Source organism: Amblyomma mixtum, chromosome 10, assembly GCF_055824585.1.
Source record: "Amblyomma mixtum isolate Tamu chromosome 10, ASM5582458v1, whole genome shotgun sequence".
Lineage (NCBI taxonomy): Eukaryota > Metazoa > Arthropoda > Arachnida > Ixodida > Ixodidae > Amblyomma > Amblyomma mixtum.
In genome coordinates this window covers 26,162,925-26,177,443 of record NC_143021.1, presented here as the reverse complement: position 1 = coordinate 26,177,443, position 14,519 = coordinate 26,162,925, and the positions used below count along the sequence as shown (strand labels likewise).

General features: G+C 45.0%; 1 protein-coding gene across 1 annotated transcript in view; it reads right to left on the bottom strand.

Moving 5' to 3' along the window:
- Positions 1-14,519, bottom strand: part of LOC149325426 (sodium-coupled monocarboxylate transporter 1-like) — an 81,466-nt gene that overhangs the window by 12,116 nt on the left and 54,831 nt on the right. Inside the window, exons 11-14 of the mRNA XM_089563549.1 lie at positions 5,642-5,709; positions 4,839-4,925; positions 3,070-3,242; positions 1,147-1,250 (exon numbers count right to left, since the gene is read on the bottom strand). Of these exons, the coding sequence (XP_089419675.1) occupies positions 1,147-1,250; positions 3,070-3,242; positions 4,839-4,925; positions 5,642-5,709 (432 nt within the window). The remainder of the gene's footprint in view (positions 1-1,146; positions 1,251-3,069; positions 3,243-4,838; positions 4,926-5,641; positions 5,710-14,519) is intronic.

The following is a 14,519-nucleotide window of genomic DNA, read 5'->3' as shown; positions in this document are numbered from 1 at the left end:
CGGATAGTGTTAGGAGTCCCGCGTGGAGAGGGTCTCCTGAATGTTCTTTTTATGTTTTTTTTTTTGTTTTGTCAAGCCCTGGGTTCGAGGTTGTGCCCAACCTTCCAGGGCTGTGGTTACTGTATGTTAAGACTTTCATTGGTTAGGGAAGTCTAGGGCGGGCCTTGAAACTTGACCGCCCTAAGTCTTTTGTTTGTAAAGCATATAAAAATGCATGCAAAAGCACTGGAGAGCAGTCCTAGATGAGCCCTAGACTTGTGTAGTCTCGGGAAGGACTCCGTGCTTGGCACCTGCTTCTACAAGCACCTAGGCTTTAACCGGAACCCTCCGGTCAATAAGTAAGGTCAGGTAGAGAGTTTTCTCTGTGTGAGAATTTCTCATTAAGTTGCAGTGCATTTGTTACTTTGCTTCTGTAACCCAGTTTGCCTCTGTACATACTTGTAAATATAATCCTTCCTTTGACCTTCTACACCTGGCCATCTTGCTTATTGATCGCCGAATCGTCAACGATTGGAAGGGTCTGAGCCCTTCCGAAGAACTCAACGGACCATCAAGAAATTACTCCCAGCCACCGATCAGCGAAGGCGCGTGCGCCTGTCTTCGGGAAGACTCCGTCGTGATCCTCCTTTCGTCAGACTGCCGTACTGCCTGGCAAACAAATTTTGTTTTGTTTATTCGGCTCTCTCCTGTGCCCTCTATCATCTCCTGTGTTACTTTGCATATGCTCCGTTGTTTTGTGGAATCAGGTGGTATATGCTATTACAAGTGATTAGAAACTTCTTTGTATCGTCTACTTGCTGTATAAAGTTATTTTGTTTCTCTCTTTCTTGCGGCCAGCGAAAGCTTTTCACCAAACAAACACCCTTCATCCCACCCTCCTTGTCACTTGGTAACTACTGGTTTCTGGTTGAGCTTGCCACGCTGAGTCGCGGGCATCTTCTTTGAGACCGAGACTGCTACCCCCACAGGAACTAAGTGTGTCTGGAAGTACACATTACAATTGCGCGGAAAGTGACAGTAGACTTGTTTTCCTGAAGACCTTTTCTCTTCTACTAATAAGGATCATTCTCGGTGCGGCACCGACATAAGAGTCAAGAAGTTTACTCCACATGTTCGCGCGTTACGAAAGACAAGAGCTGCACTCACCTGTGAGAGTGCTCACGATAACTCCAATCAGAACACAGGCGAATATGGAAAAGAAGCTCGCCCACATGTGCGACACACGAAATATGAGGGGAGGTCCTTCCGAGCTGGAAGGAAAAATAAGAAGCAGTACAAATTTTTCCTCAATTCTGGGGTAAAATCTTGCAGGTATCGTTATCACGTTCGCACTGCAATAGTAGTTTTCATAACTTCTACCAGAGGTCTCATAAGGGGCACTCACTCCAAAGATAGGGGGATTTAGCTTGCTCTTAAGAGTTACCAGTATAACAGGGCTGCGAACGGTGGACGTAATTTTTGAAGCGCATTAGAAGAAACGGATCATTAAGCCGCCAGTGAGTGCCTAGCGTGGTAGCGATGTCAGGAGCATTGTCCCGCTACAACCAAAAATTTTCACGTCGTTTGGTCAACTTAGGAGAACCTCGTTTTACTGAGTCATCCTTCGCAGTATAAACCAGGCCATCATAATTCGAAAGATGAATATGTTGAACATCGCAGACCATGTGAAGGTAATACTCAGGATCTTTCTGAACACCCACACGTTTCCACAGGTCTTGAAATTGGTCTTGTGATTGGTCTCGGCGACAACAATGACCTGCAGGGGCATCAGCTCGCAACGAAAAAACAAATGAGTATAACCGAAATAAAATCAGTACATTAAACCGGCCCTGAACTTCGTGCTGTGCTGCTTAGAGATATCAATTTCTGATTTAGATTTCATACTTCGTAATGTTCAGCGCAGGTTATAGGCATGACGATCTGTCATTGCCATCAGTAAGACTGAACGAAGCATCATAGCCCATATATAAACTTAAAACAATATCGTTGCGTAGCAGTGACAAAGAAAGGATTCAAGGATACTGAGTCAACATTTTCAGCAGATTGGGCTCGGTGCAACGCGAAAACTTTTTTTATTTTATTATTTCTTTCCTATATTCTGTGATTGGCTAAACTTCTGCCTTATCCTCGCCATCACTGCGCTTCAGTCTTGCGTAGGAGAGCACGGAGCGTGGGGTCACTTGAGCGAGTCATAAAGGACCGAAATAAACCAAAGAGAGAAAAATGCCATTACAATTTTGGTCTAACATTTTCTCTCATAAGCAGCGTTAAAGCTTCTGCGCCATAACCACGAGGAAGGACGTCCTAATACGGCATCTTGTACCAGTGTACAAAATCTTGTTACGCCATCTTGGGAAGTGGAATTTTATAAATTTAGCCGCATAGTTCAAAGAACATCCTGCCAAAAAGCAAAGAAAGTTGGGTATGTTAAATGAAGACTGTTTTATTTTTAACTGCAACTCGCTCAGTAATTCTGTAGCAGCCGACCGCGCTGCTGTAGGCAGGTGATCCCCAAATGGAGGGACTTGCGTAGGCAGTGAACTTTCGGTATGTGCTTTTCTTGTCGCCATTGAGTCGCTTGGCTCACTTGGTTCCTGTTGTGCGGTCAAAAACTAATTTTTGTCGAGACAAAAAGCTCGTGCCGCAAAAGAAGAGAGAGAATTTACATGCCTGCTTGTGGTAGAGGCTCGGTATTTTGGTGATAAAGACTCTCTGAATCATCTCGATCAACAAGAAGCATTGCTGTTCTTCATCCATCGGAGGAACACTGAGAAGGTGCAGTTTCTATTCGTCTTTTCTAGTGATGCCTTCTTTCAGATTCGGAACTTAAGTTATAAGCAAAATTTACACTTTATGGCTTTTCAGTGCTGGATGAATCGCTCCTCAAGAATCTTGATTAGGGGCCCGTGCTTCTTTTGTCTCTAGGTTACTTTGAGAAACTCTGACCTTAATGTCTGAGCCAAATGGATACGAGAATCTCTTAGATTGCAAGAAATACCAGCCGCTGAATGCATTTTCTAATAACGAAACTCATTTCGTATGCTGATTGCAATTTAGAAGTGGTCTTACTCTGTGCGCGCGGCAGGAAGGGTGGCGTTTCCTCCAGAAATGACGATGCTTTGGTTCACAGGGCAGAACTCCAGCGTTGTTTCCATCCTTCGAGGTTTTCTTCCGTTTCGAATCGTATCTGCGATGTGTGCTAGCTGATAGGCAACCACTGCGAGCGTAGCCACACCTGCTCCCTGTGAAAGTATCCGCGTCTCTGAATACTGCCTAGCTTTTGCGAAACAATAATTCATAAAACTGAGGAAATCGTGCACACCTCAACATTTTTGTTATCCTAATAGTGTTAAGCTAAATTTCTCTTGCATACTTGACATGAACGCTAAGTTAGGTTTTTGGCGTTTTTAGTTGGCAGGTGACCAGAAATATGAGCGGAGAACGATTCGGATGAGTTCTTATGCTAGACAATACTTTTAAAATAAGCTGGCGCGCACAAAATGTGCGTTCTCTTATTAGCGTTTGCATGTACTTAACAATTGTTTAAATATTGACATATTTTAACGAAAAGGGTACAACGTCAGACTTGTTTTGATGAAAACTGTGTTATGTTATATTTTAGGGCATCAGGAGCTCAAAAACGAGCAGTGCAGCAAAATGCCGGAAAATTAAACTGAAGCAGCCATAAAGAGGCTCTCAATAGTCGATTCCTGTTCGTTAGTTTTGAATAGATGGTGTCATTGCTGCAGCTCCTACTCCTTTGAAAAAAGATGAAGTGAAAAAGTATAACACTGCCAGCACTCAATGCTTCACTAGTGAATAAGGCTTTGAATAAGTGGAAGCAAGATGGAGTGGGACAGTTAATATAGTGCATGTGCAAGAATAACCTTCAAAAAAGATGACAGAAGCCAACAGCCACAGAAACCAAGGGCACAGGGGATTTTTTTTTAATTAATTTATTTATTTTGTGGTGTTGATAAATTTAGAATATTACTGAATATGTTATCGCTTAAATGCTAATTGATTAGAAAAGCAGAAGAAAAAACAACCACATGCCGCCGGTGGGATCCGAACCCACGACCTCCGAGAAGGTCAGTCTTCGATGAGAGGTCACCTGACTTAATTTTCAAGTGACCTGTATGCCTTCGGTCTCACATACTGATTCTTACAAGGTCGTAGCAAGTGTTCAGAAGGGTTTGTTCTTTCCGGCAGCGCAATGATATCTACAGCAACCTTATGGCTAGTACAGAAGAGGGGACATGAGCAAAGAGTAAAGCAATGTCAGCCTTACTATTTTCCAATTTGAAATGTGCACGATTGCAAAGCAGCTAATACACAACATCATTTGAATCACGAAAGTGGGAAATCATCTAAGGAGATATTACAGTTGTTGTTTTCTCGTTGTGCTTTTGTTTGAATCTTTGAAATCTTCTCCCATGAATCACCTTGCCGCACTTGTATTCAAATTCAACTTAGTAGACAGCAAATTAGAGGAGGCTTTTGTTTAAAAGCAAGTTCGCTACTGCAGTTGCTAGATAGGCTTTGCAATCTTATGTTGAGAAAGAAAGAGAGCAATAGATTGCAGAGGTTGACATGCGGTTTATGGGGACTAACGTCCCAAAGCGACTCAGGCTATTAGAGACGCCGTAAAGAAGGGCTCCGGAAATTTCGACCACCTGGAGTTCTTTAACGTGTGCTGAAATCGCACAGTACACTGGCCTCTAGAGTTTCGCCTCCATCAAAATTAATTCATCGCGGCCGGGATCAAAGCCGCGTCTTTCGGGCAGCAGCCGAACGCCGTAACCACTGAGCCATTGTTGCGGCAGAGCTTGACATACCTTCGAATGGACGAAAGGGAATAATACAGCTAAAAGGCAGAGGCCTACAAATGCCGCCGTGATGCCGTTGTACACCATCATAAAGATCTGTAAAATAAATAATTGTAAAGCACTAAAAAAGAGCGCGTATGAGAGCAAAAATATCTGCAGTCCCAGAATGAGCGCCAAAAGCACAAAGTGGCAAGTAGAGAAGGCTGGAAAGCAAAGCACAGAGGTTTTCATTATGGCTTAAATCTTCTATCTCTTCTGCATGGATAAAATATAACGTGACTATGTATGGGTGGCGATGTCGTCAAATGGAAGAATCAAACATAAGCAATATAGGTCTGCACTGACACAATCGTATGCCGCTGCTTTAGGATCAGAACTTGTTACGAACTTTGTTACATCCAGACTTTGAGCGCTAGATTTTGTTTCAGAGTAGTTACAGTTTGGAGCTCTTGCTCTCGTCTTTAGTGATAGAAAGTAAGACGTGAACATTTTTTTTGACATTCTGAGCAACGGCACTCATCAGCTTTTTGACAATGCACACAATCTATTATGCTAGCATCGTGATTGGCGGTCGTTGAATGGCGTGAACAGGTGTTGCTACTCACTGCAAATTCGGGTGCGGGCCAAATGCACTAAGACACATGACGAATCTCGCAAGTTTTACTATTAGTATTGTTAAATGCTATATTTTCGTTGTCAGCTCCGATGAGCATAAGATAATCACTCTCAGCATTTTTCAGAATAGCAGAAATGTTCCGTGTACAAGACACGTTGCCTAGATCGGGAACAAATAAAGAGGAAATCGTACTCACTCTAGTCAGTGAGCCCATGTGTACGCACATTGTGCTATATACTGTCACTAAGATACCCAAAAGCAGAGCTGAAAGATGTTGGCAAAAAGAAGAACATATTATCGATCGGAAAAGTAAAGTGACTGCATGAGACTCTTTTTAACACTTTGTTACCACTGCGGTAAACATGAATACAATTAGCTTTACGGCGCAGTTTCTATGCTACGCAATCACTAGGCATATGTAGGCCAGTTACAGTAACTCATTCACCACAACCACCATCATCATCATTATATCAGACTGTCGATAGTAAGCAAAAAAAATTAGCAGCTGATATGCAACTATTGCTGTCCTGTGACAGCTGCGGCCACCACACTGAAAGAAAAATTTTATTATCATTCCCTCACTCGACTTTCTCGCTCACGCGACAATCCCCACCAATTGCAATCAACTATTTGATTTCTAAACGTTTCCGAAAGTTAGTTTTCGTGAAATGCCCTACCCAAGTACATTTCCTCGTATTTCTCTCCACTAAGCCATAATTAAGCCACAACAAGGCGCACTTCCCGTCGGCGGGACGAACCCGTCTTTTAACCCTTCTCCAAGGTTGCGCCGCGCGACCGTCAAGGCTGCCCCGGTCACTGCTCCGAGGTTCCTGTCAGAACATACCTGTCGTGAGGGTGGCTCTCCCGTGAATTTTGTTATTTAGGAGGCGGCCTGTAACACTCATATTGTGCGGATTTCTCTTATGACGTGATTATTAATGTAAATATGTTCTATTCTCCAGTAGCCTTTACGAAAGACTATCTGGCGCTTTGTTATCTTGAAGTTTAAGGTTCTGATTCCGATCGGTCTGTAATTTTTCATGTCCTCGACGTCTGCTTCTTTATAAATTATAATATTATTGGTGTTTTTCCATGATTACGGCATGATCGAGGTCTTGAGGCATTGTGCACGCAGGGAGGTGAGTCCATGGCAATTTCAACACCGTCCTTCAACAGATCTGCTCATACCTGATCATCACCAGCTGCTTTTCCACCTGCATCGCTTGTAAGGTTTTTTTTTTACTTCATATTACATTACACCAGCATTATGTCCGATTGCTCTGGACTGCTGGCTCTCATCGTTTCCTCACTGTTTTGATGACTCTATAGATCTGTTCAGAAAACACCAGCTTCTTTGAGCATCTTACCACACAAGTACTGACATTGCTCTCTTTTTCTCTTAGGGCATATATCTGATTTTTGCGCATGTCTAATTTCCCCTTCACCTCTCCTAGTTAACCTCTCTATATTATATGAATGTCGATTCTCTTCATATTAAACATCTTTATATCGGTTACGTTACGCTTGCTGACTTTTATGTTTGATACGTTCAATTCCCTGAGTTGAGTTAGTGCACCCTCCAAGACGACACGTGCACCCTCCAAGAAGACCTAAACGCTCTCTCCCGTTGGTGTGAAACATGGCTCATGCCTTTAAACGCGATCAAATGTAAAGTCATGACATTTTCTCGCCTTCGCAACCAGATTAAGACCACCTACTACCTCAACTCTACACCCGTTGCCTACACATCATCATACAAATACCTTGGCCTGCACATGACACCATCACTGTCATGGATTACACATATTGACACCATTTGCTCCGAAGCCTCACGCGTTCTCGGCTACATGCGGCGTAGTCTCCCCGACTCATCCTCACACATTAAAAAACTAGCATATCTCACATTCGTCAGACCAAAGCTTGAATACGCATCAGCCATCTGGAACCCATCACAATCATACCTCGCCGCAAACCTCGAAGCCATTCAAAACCGCGCCGCACGATCTATCACCTCGGACCATTCCAGAAATTCCAGCGTCACCTCAATGAAAAAAGATCTCGACTTGCCGTCCCTTGCATCACGCCGCATCATATCTCGTTTGTGCCTTCTTCACACATTCTATTATCACCCAGGGTCCAGGCATGAGCTACTAACAACACCACTAAGATCTTCCCGATTAAGCCAGAGCTAGTCTCTGGCACGAATTTCCACCCGCACCTTTGCAATGGGTAGCTCATTTTCCCCTCATGCAATAGTCTTATGCAAATCGTTACCCGAAAACATAGCCGAATGCACAGACAGAAAACAATTCCGTAATAAGCTAAAACTTCCGCTATCCTGAATAGACTGTCCCCTTTGTACTCTTTTGTTACTTAGTTTAGTTGCATTTCTGCACCTTAGTGTAATTTTGTTTCTCTTGCGCTTGCTTGTTTGCTGTTATTTCACTTAGATGTATGTCTGCATTCTTTACTGTATTTTTCTTGCTTTTGTTTTTGCTTGCCTTCGTTGTATTTTGTATCTTGCTCTTTACATTTTTCCACGTTCAAGATATGTACATTATGTTAATTCGCCCCCCCCCTTATGTAATGCCCTCGGGTCCTTGAGGAGAAAAAAATGAAAAAATGAAATTTCATGCTACGGTGTTTCTTCAGTTGCAGTTTGTAATGGAATTTCACACGTAAATACACTATGTAAGATTTTTCGAGCCCTGAGATAACTTACGGGTAAGCAGTATAATTTATTACCTACTTCTTAAGCGCAGTCCGCAATAATTGCAAGTAAGTGTTGAGAGATGACGTCGAGGAAAAGCATCCTCCTTCCGTGCAAGATGACCACGGTTCGATTCCGGTGCCGCACAATTCAGCACCAGATAAAAAAAAAATTCCGATTGTGAATGTAATTGAATAACCAGTTCAGGGGTGACGGCTTATCCCAATGACCGCCAACCACAACGCACTACCTCACCGCCTCACCAGAACACGATAGGGCCACTCCGGAGTAATGCTTGGCCGCAACCTCTTGTATGGCTACACTAATTAACTCCCGGCACTTGCACAGCGACTGACCAAGGTGGCTGTCAGACCTGTTATTCAGCGGAGGACGCCAAGAAACTGTGACTCCGATCAGGCCGCCATTGCTAACATAGTCCTCGCAATGTTTAACGCTAGAAGCTTATTAAGTCTTACTAACGTAACAGTGCTCATCACGGAACTAGCGGGCAATAAATTGGTTCGTAGGACGGATGAAGAACAGGTCTGGTACGCACTACGATCTCATGATTTAGTGCACAGACGAAAAATACGCTTGCGATTCCTGATTAATAAAGATATAGCTGGCAACATGGACACAATGAATACCATTATTGGGATGGTGGATGTTATCGTAATTAAGAATACAAACGGGTAAACATCTTGGTTAGTACAGTCCAATATACCTATATCGAACTATGATGACCAAATAGTCGAAAGCTTCTATGAACACGCGAATCGGTAATGATTAAAGGGAAACGCGCTACAGTGTGCTGATCGGAAATTCAGTACTAAAGTACGCAAAAAGCAGGCTGTAGACCATGCATATGGAGACTTGGCATTCGTTATAGGAATGGCAGGGAGAAATCAGTAGAGTAGGCGAGACTACCTTACGGATTACAGAACCTTATTATTAATTATTAAATAACTTACGGATTCGAGACCATAACTTATGGATTGAGCACGCATTCTTCCAAATACGGGAGTGCTGGAAACTGACGCTGACCAACCCAAAAGTTGAGACTCAAAATAGAGTGGACCCTTTTTTTTAGCTAAGCTAACCCTGGCATCGTGCAGGATGTGGATGTGCTTGGCGAGGGGCGATTCAGTGATCCTAGGATATAGCAGTCTCGAATTAAAGACAGAACGCCGGTTAACGCCATTGAAGGAGCCCAGCAACCAGTTAGCGATAGGAAGGAAAGGCGAGGAATCCAGAATCTTTCTCCAGAACAGGCATTCCGCTTTAACCGAGGACGATTACCTTAGTGTGCCTATCTTAGGTTGTCACCAGGTGTATCAAAGGACGCCAACTAGGGTCACGCTATGAAAGGACGCCAACTCGGGTCAACCGCATATCAACCGGTCATGCAGACGCCTTTCCTTCTACTGCAGGCTATCTTATCCTGGACCATCCCCACCACACCTTTCAACGTTTTCCGTTTGCGGCCCTCGGCTGTGCGCGGCGCCGAAGAATCCGCCTGGCTGCCAGTTGAGACTTCGAGCTACCACGCATACGACGAATTTCACCTGCATCCGTTGCTTCCGGCGGTGAACAGGACCATCATCTGGCAACGTGGTGCCAGTACCAGCGCGGAAGTTCCCCGACTACAAAAGCCGCTGCGCCGCTGGAGCCATTTGGGGCACGACACCGCATATCAACCGGTCATGCAGACGCCTTTCCTTCTACTGCAGGTTAGTTACCTACCCTGTGCCACATGTTTTCGCACTAGTGATCGCTTCCTGCTAGCGGTGTCGTGCCCCAAAGACGCCATTCTCTTTTGCCATAGATTGTTATTGCCTCCTCCTTTTGTCTTAACGCCCATTTTGCTTCTCTTTTGCTCATTTTATCTGGAGATATCGAACTAAACCCAGGCCCTACCGAAAACGATGCCCCTCCAACCCTCGAATCTATCTCACAGGCCATATTACGCATAGAATCGAGCCAGAACACTATACGTTCAGAGCTCGCCTTGATCAGGTCGACACAAACAACCATTGAAGACTCTGTGCGTCGACTTTCATCACGCGTCGAAGTACTTGAAAAAATTGTTGAAAACAACCCTGAAAATGATGCCGCATCTAAAGCTACCCCGGACTTGACTAAACTTTCTTCTGACGTCAAACTGCTGACGACCAAGTACGATGACGCCGAAAATCGCTTACGCCGCTCGAACTTTTTGTTCTTTGGAATTACAGACGAACTCGGTGAAACTTGGGCACAATCTGAAGAACGCGTTGTTTCTTTTTGCTCGGACAAGCTTGACATTTCAATTTAAAATCATCAGATCGAACGTGCGTATCGATTGGGTCGATTCGAGGTAGGAAAAAACCGCCCAATCATTGTAAAGCTAATGCATTTCAAAGACAAATCATGGACATTGCTTGCTGGTCCGAAGCTGAAGGATACATCGTTTTCTATCCGCGAGGATTATTCAGCCAAGGTACGCGTGGCTAGAAAGAAACTTTTCACTTATGGTCAACAGAACAACGCCTCTTTCAAGATTCATTTTGACAAGCTGCTGATTGGCAAAAAGGTTTTCACTTATAATGCAGATACGGATTCTGTTGTCGAACTAAAACCATAGCGATTACAGAAAACACCGAGACCCCCACAATCGCCTCATTCCAATCCTTCACAGAGCAGCCGCTCAATCGATACCTACAATAATGTTTCGCTTTTGCTGACAAATATTAGGAGTTACCTGCCCAAAAAAGAATCTGTTGAGGCGCTTCTCGACGACCACAGCACTGACATCGCATTATTCACTGAATCCTGGCTCGCATCCGATATAGATGATATCGAACTTTTGCGCGACAATCAATCTTTCACTCCTACCGACGAGACAGAGTTGGTCGTCGGGGAGGCGGCATTCTTGCTCTGGTGAAAACAAGCCTTTCAGGTCATCCACCGGAAAGTCATCAAGCGGGCTCTCGACCTCCCGGTCACCACGTCCAACCAGCGACTTCTGGCCTTGGGCGTGGTAAACACATTCCGGGAGCTTCGAGAAGCCCACTTAGTCAACCAATACACGCGTTTTGCACAGACCACGTCCGGTCGCCGCCTCTTGGACCGGCTACACATCAAACATGACTACCATATTGAGGACAGGGAGAGAGTGCCAGAACCCTGGAGACGCGCCCTCCGGGTCCGACCCCTTCCCCGCAACATGTCCAGAGAAGACCATAGCGGTCGTCGCCAGGCGCGCGAGGAAGCGTTGGCGCGATACTATGGTAACCAAGAACATGTGTATTACGTGGACGTTGCCGGCCCACACCACGGGGTGTGGTACACGGCCGCAGTCGTACACAACACAAGCACAGTTAACGGGCTCACTTTCAAAGCCTACAGCGCAACACACGCGGATGAGATTGCCATTGCTCTGGCTCTCACTACTCCCAAGTCGAAACACATCATCACCGACTCGCGAGGGGCTTGTCGGAACTATGAGTTGGGCTGGGCTCCCCCGCTTGCCTGGCGCATATTCGAATATAGCTGCCGATGCGAAGATCCAACTCCACGCAACCTGATTTGGGCCCCCGGTCACCAGGGCCTCCAGGGAAAAGAACAGGCCGATCAGGCCGCCCGCGCACTCTCTCCCCGGGCTATCTCCCTGTCCTTGGACGCCTACTCCCAATCAGACAATCTGGCCCTTACATTCAAACACATCACCGATTACTACAAGGAGGAGCACCGGCGCTACCCGGACCCTTGTAAGGGACTGGATCGCGCTGACGAGCGCCTCCTCATCAAAATTCTTACTAACACTGTACTGTCCCCGGCGGTACTTAAACATTTCAACGCATCCTTTGATGGCTCGTGCCAGTTCCGTGGGGAGGTGGCTGACACCTTCCACATGGTTTGGGCGTGTCAATCAAACCCATCTATCCCCCCCCAACCTCAACCCCACCAGAGAGGACTGGGAGGCGGCCCTGCTCGGCTGTCAGGACCTAAAGACCCAAAAGGCCTTGATTCACCGGACGCGGGCGGCGTTGCTTGCCAATGGGGCCCCGGAATAGGGGCTCCACCTGGTATTGTTAGGGGAAAGGGCCAATAGGGCCTACCCCAATCACCTGTCTGTAAATATTTATTGCACTATAAATGTTTTTCACCACCACCACCCCAGTTGATATCAATTGCCATAGCGAAATGCTGTGCATCAAATTGAATTTTCCCTCTTGCACCAACAATCTAATTGCATGCTATCGAGCCCCCGACACGGATCCTTCTTTCATTAGCGACCTTCACTCTGTTCTTGAAGACTTTCAGTCTCGATTCTCTCATGCCAACTTCATACTCTGCGGCGACTTCAATTTCCCATACATCGATTGGGATGACTTGACTGCGTTATCTCGTCCATCAAAACATTTCTTAGATCTGGTCCTTACATTTAACCTTACCCAAACAGTGTGTGCACCAACTCGAGGCTCAAACATACTAGACCTCGTCCTTGTATCCAATCCAGAATTACTTCAATCGCTTTCGTGTACTAGTGGTCTAAGTGATCACTGTATCATAACTTTCAACCTGTCAACTGAAATTCCTATACGGCAACCGTCTGTTAAATACATCCGTGATTATTCTAAGACCGATTTCCCAAGCATTAACTCCCACCCTGAAGAATTTCTTCATACGTTTCAAATTTCCATACATAGCAGATCCGTGAATAACAACTGGTGTCTTTTTAAAGAGAAAATGTTATCGCTTAGAAGCTTACGTCCCGCTCATCTGCATTCGAGGGGATGCCAATAAACCATGGTACTCAAATGCGCTGAGGAAGTTGTTGCGAAAGAAAAAACGCCTATTCCGTAACGCAAAGAAATCAGGATGCGCTAGGAAGTGGGACAAATACTTTGCAAGTCTGCACGAATACACACAGTTATTACGATCTTCAAAACGAAACTTCTACTGTCACGATCTCATAGAGATAATGCGGGTAAACCCCAAGGAGTTTTGGAACTTGCTCACGCCCAATAAAAACACTTCGCACAATATTTCCCTGAAGCCACGTGACGGCTCCGATGTTCCAATTTCCGAGCGCTCCGACGTCATGAATTCCTATTTCACGTCTGTATTTACCCAGGAGCCAACAGCAAGCATTGTTTCCGTGCCAAGTCTAAATTATGCACCTATGCCACCTGTTACCATTACAGCAGAGGGAATTTTAAATCTCATAGATAATCTAAATATATCCACTTCCCCTGGACCAGACAACCTCCCTGCTATGATTTTTAAAGCAACTAAATATTTCACGAGCCAAATCTTGCAACTCATTTTTTCCCAGTCTCGTAGCACTAGTCAGATTCCAGACGACTGGAAATTAAGCAAAGTTGTCCCAGTGTTCAAAGCTGCAGATCGCTCCGACCCCTCAAATTATCGACGAATTTCACTGACATGTATCTCTTGTAAACTCTTCGAACATATAATATACTCGCACATCGCATCTCACCTTGACCACAACCGTTTCTTCTTTCCCAATCAGCATGGTTTCAGGGCAGGTTTTCCGTGCGAAACTCAGCTGTTCGAACTTACAACTGATCTTCACTTAAATCTAGACTCTGCCTTCCAAACCGATATAATTTATTTAGATTTCCCCAAGGCATTCGATCGCGTCCCTCACCAGCGTCTCTTTTCCAAACTCTCAGCTCTGTCACTTGACCCGCTTGTCTTAGCCTGGATCCACTGTTTCTTAACCAACCGCTTGCAATTCACCGTCATCGCCAGTCATGCATCATCTCAAACTACTAGAGTAATCTCCGGGGTTCCCCAAGGATCGGTTCTTGCTCCATTACTCTTTTTAATCTTCATCAACGATTTGCCATGTGGTATTTTATCATCTGTCCGTCTCTTTGCTGATGACTGCGTCATTTATCGCCGCATCAACAATAGCAGTGATCAGGAATTATTACAGGATGACCTAAGCCGAATTCAGAAGTGGTGTTCCGACTGGCTAATGCAGCTCAACGTTTCTAAATGTAAGTTCATGCACATCTCACGTAAACGTTCGATTCTTCATTTTTCGTACTCCCTGAACTCCGTAGCGCTGTCTCAAACTAATTCATACCGGTACCTCGGCATCGAGATAACAACCAACCTAACCTGGGCTAATCACATCACGACACTATGTGCTAATGCCTCCAGATCACTCGGATTCATCAGGCGATCACTTTCCATGTCCACCGCAGCCACCAGACAACTAGCATATGAAACGTACATTCGAACTAAACTAGAATACGCCTCAACAATATGAAATCTTCACCAAGCCTACTTCATAGATTCACTTGAAGCCATCCAGAATCGGGCAGCACGCTTCATCACCTCACAGTAT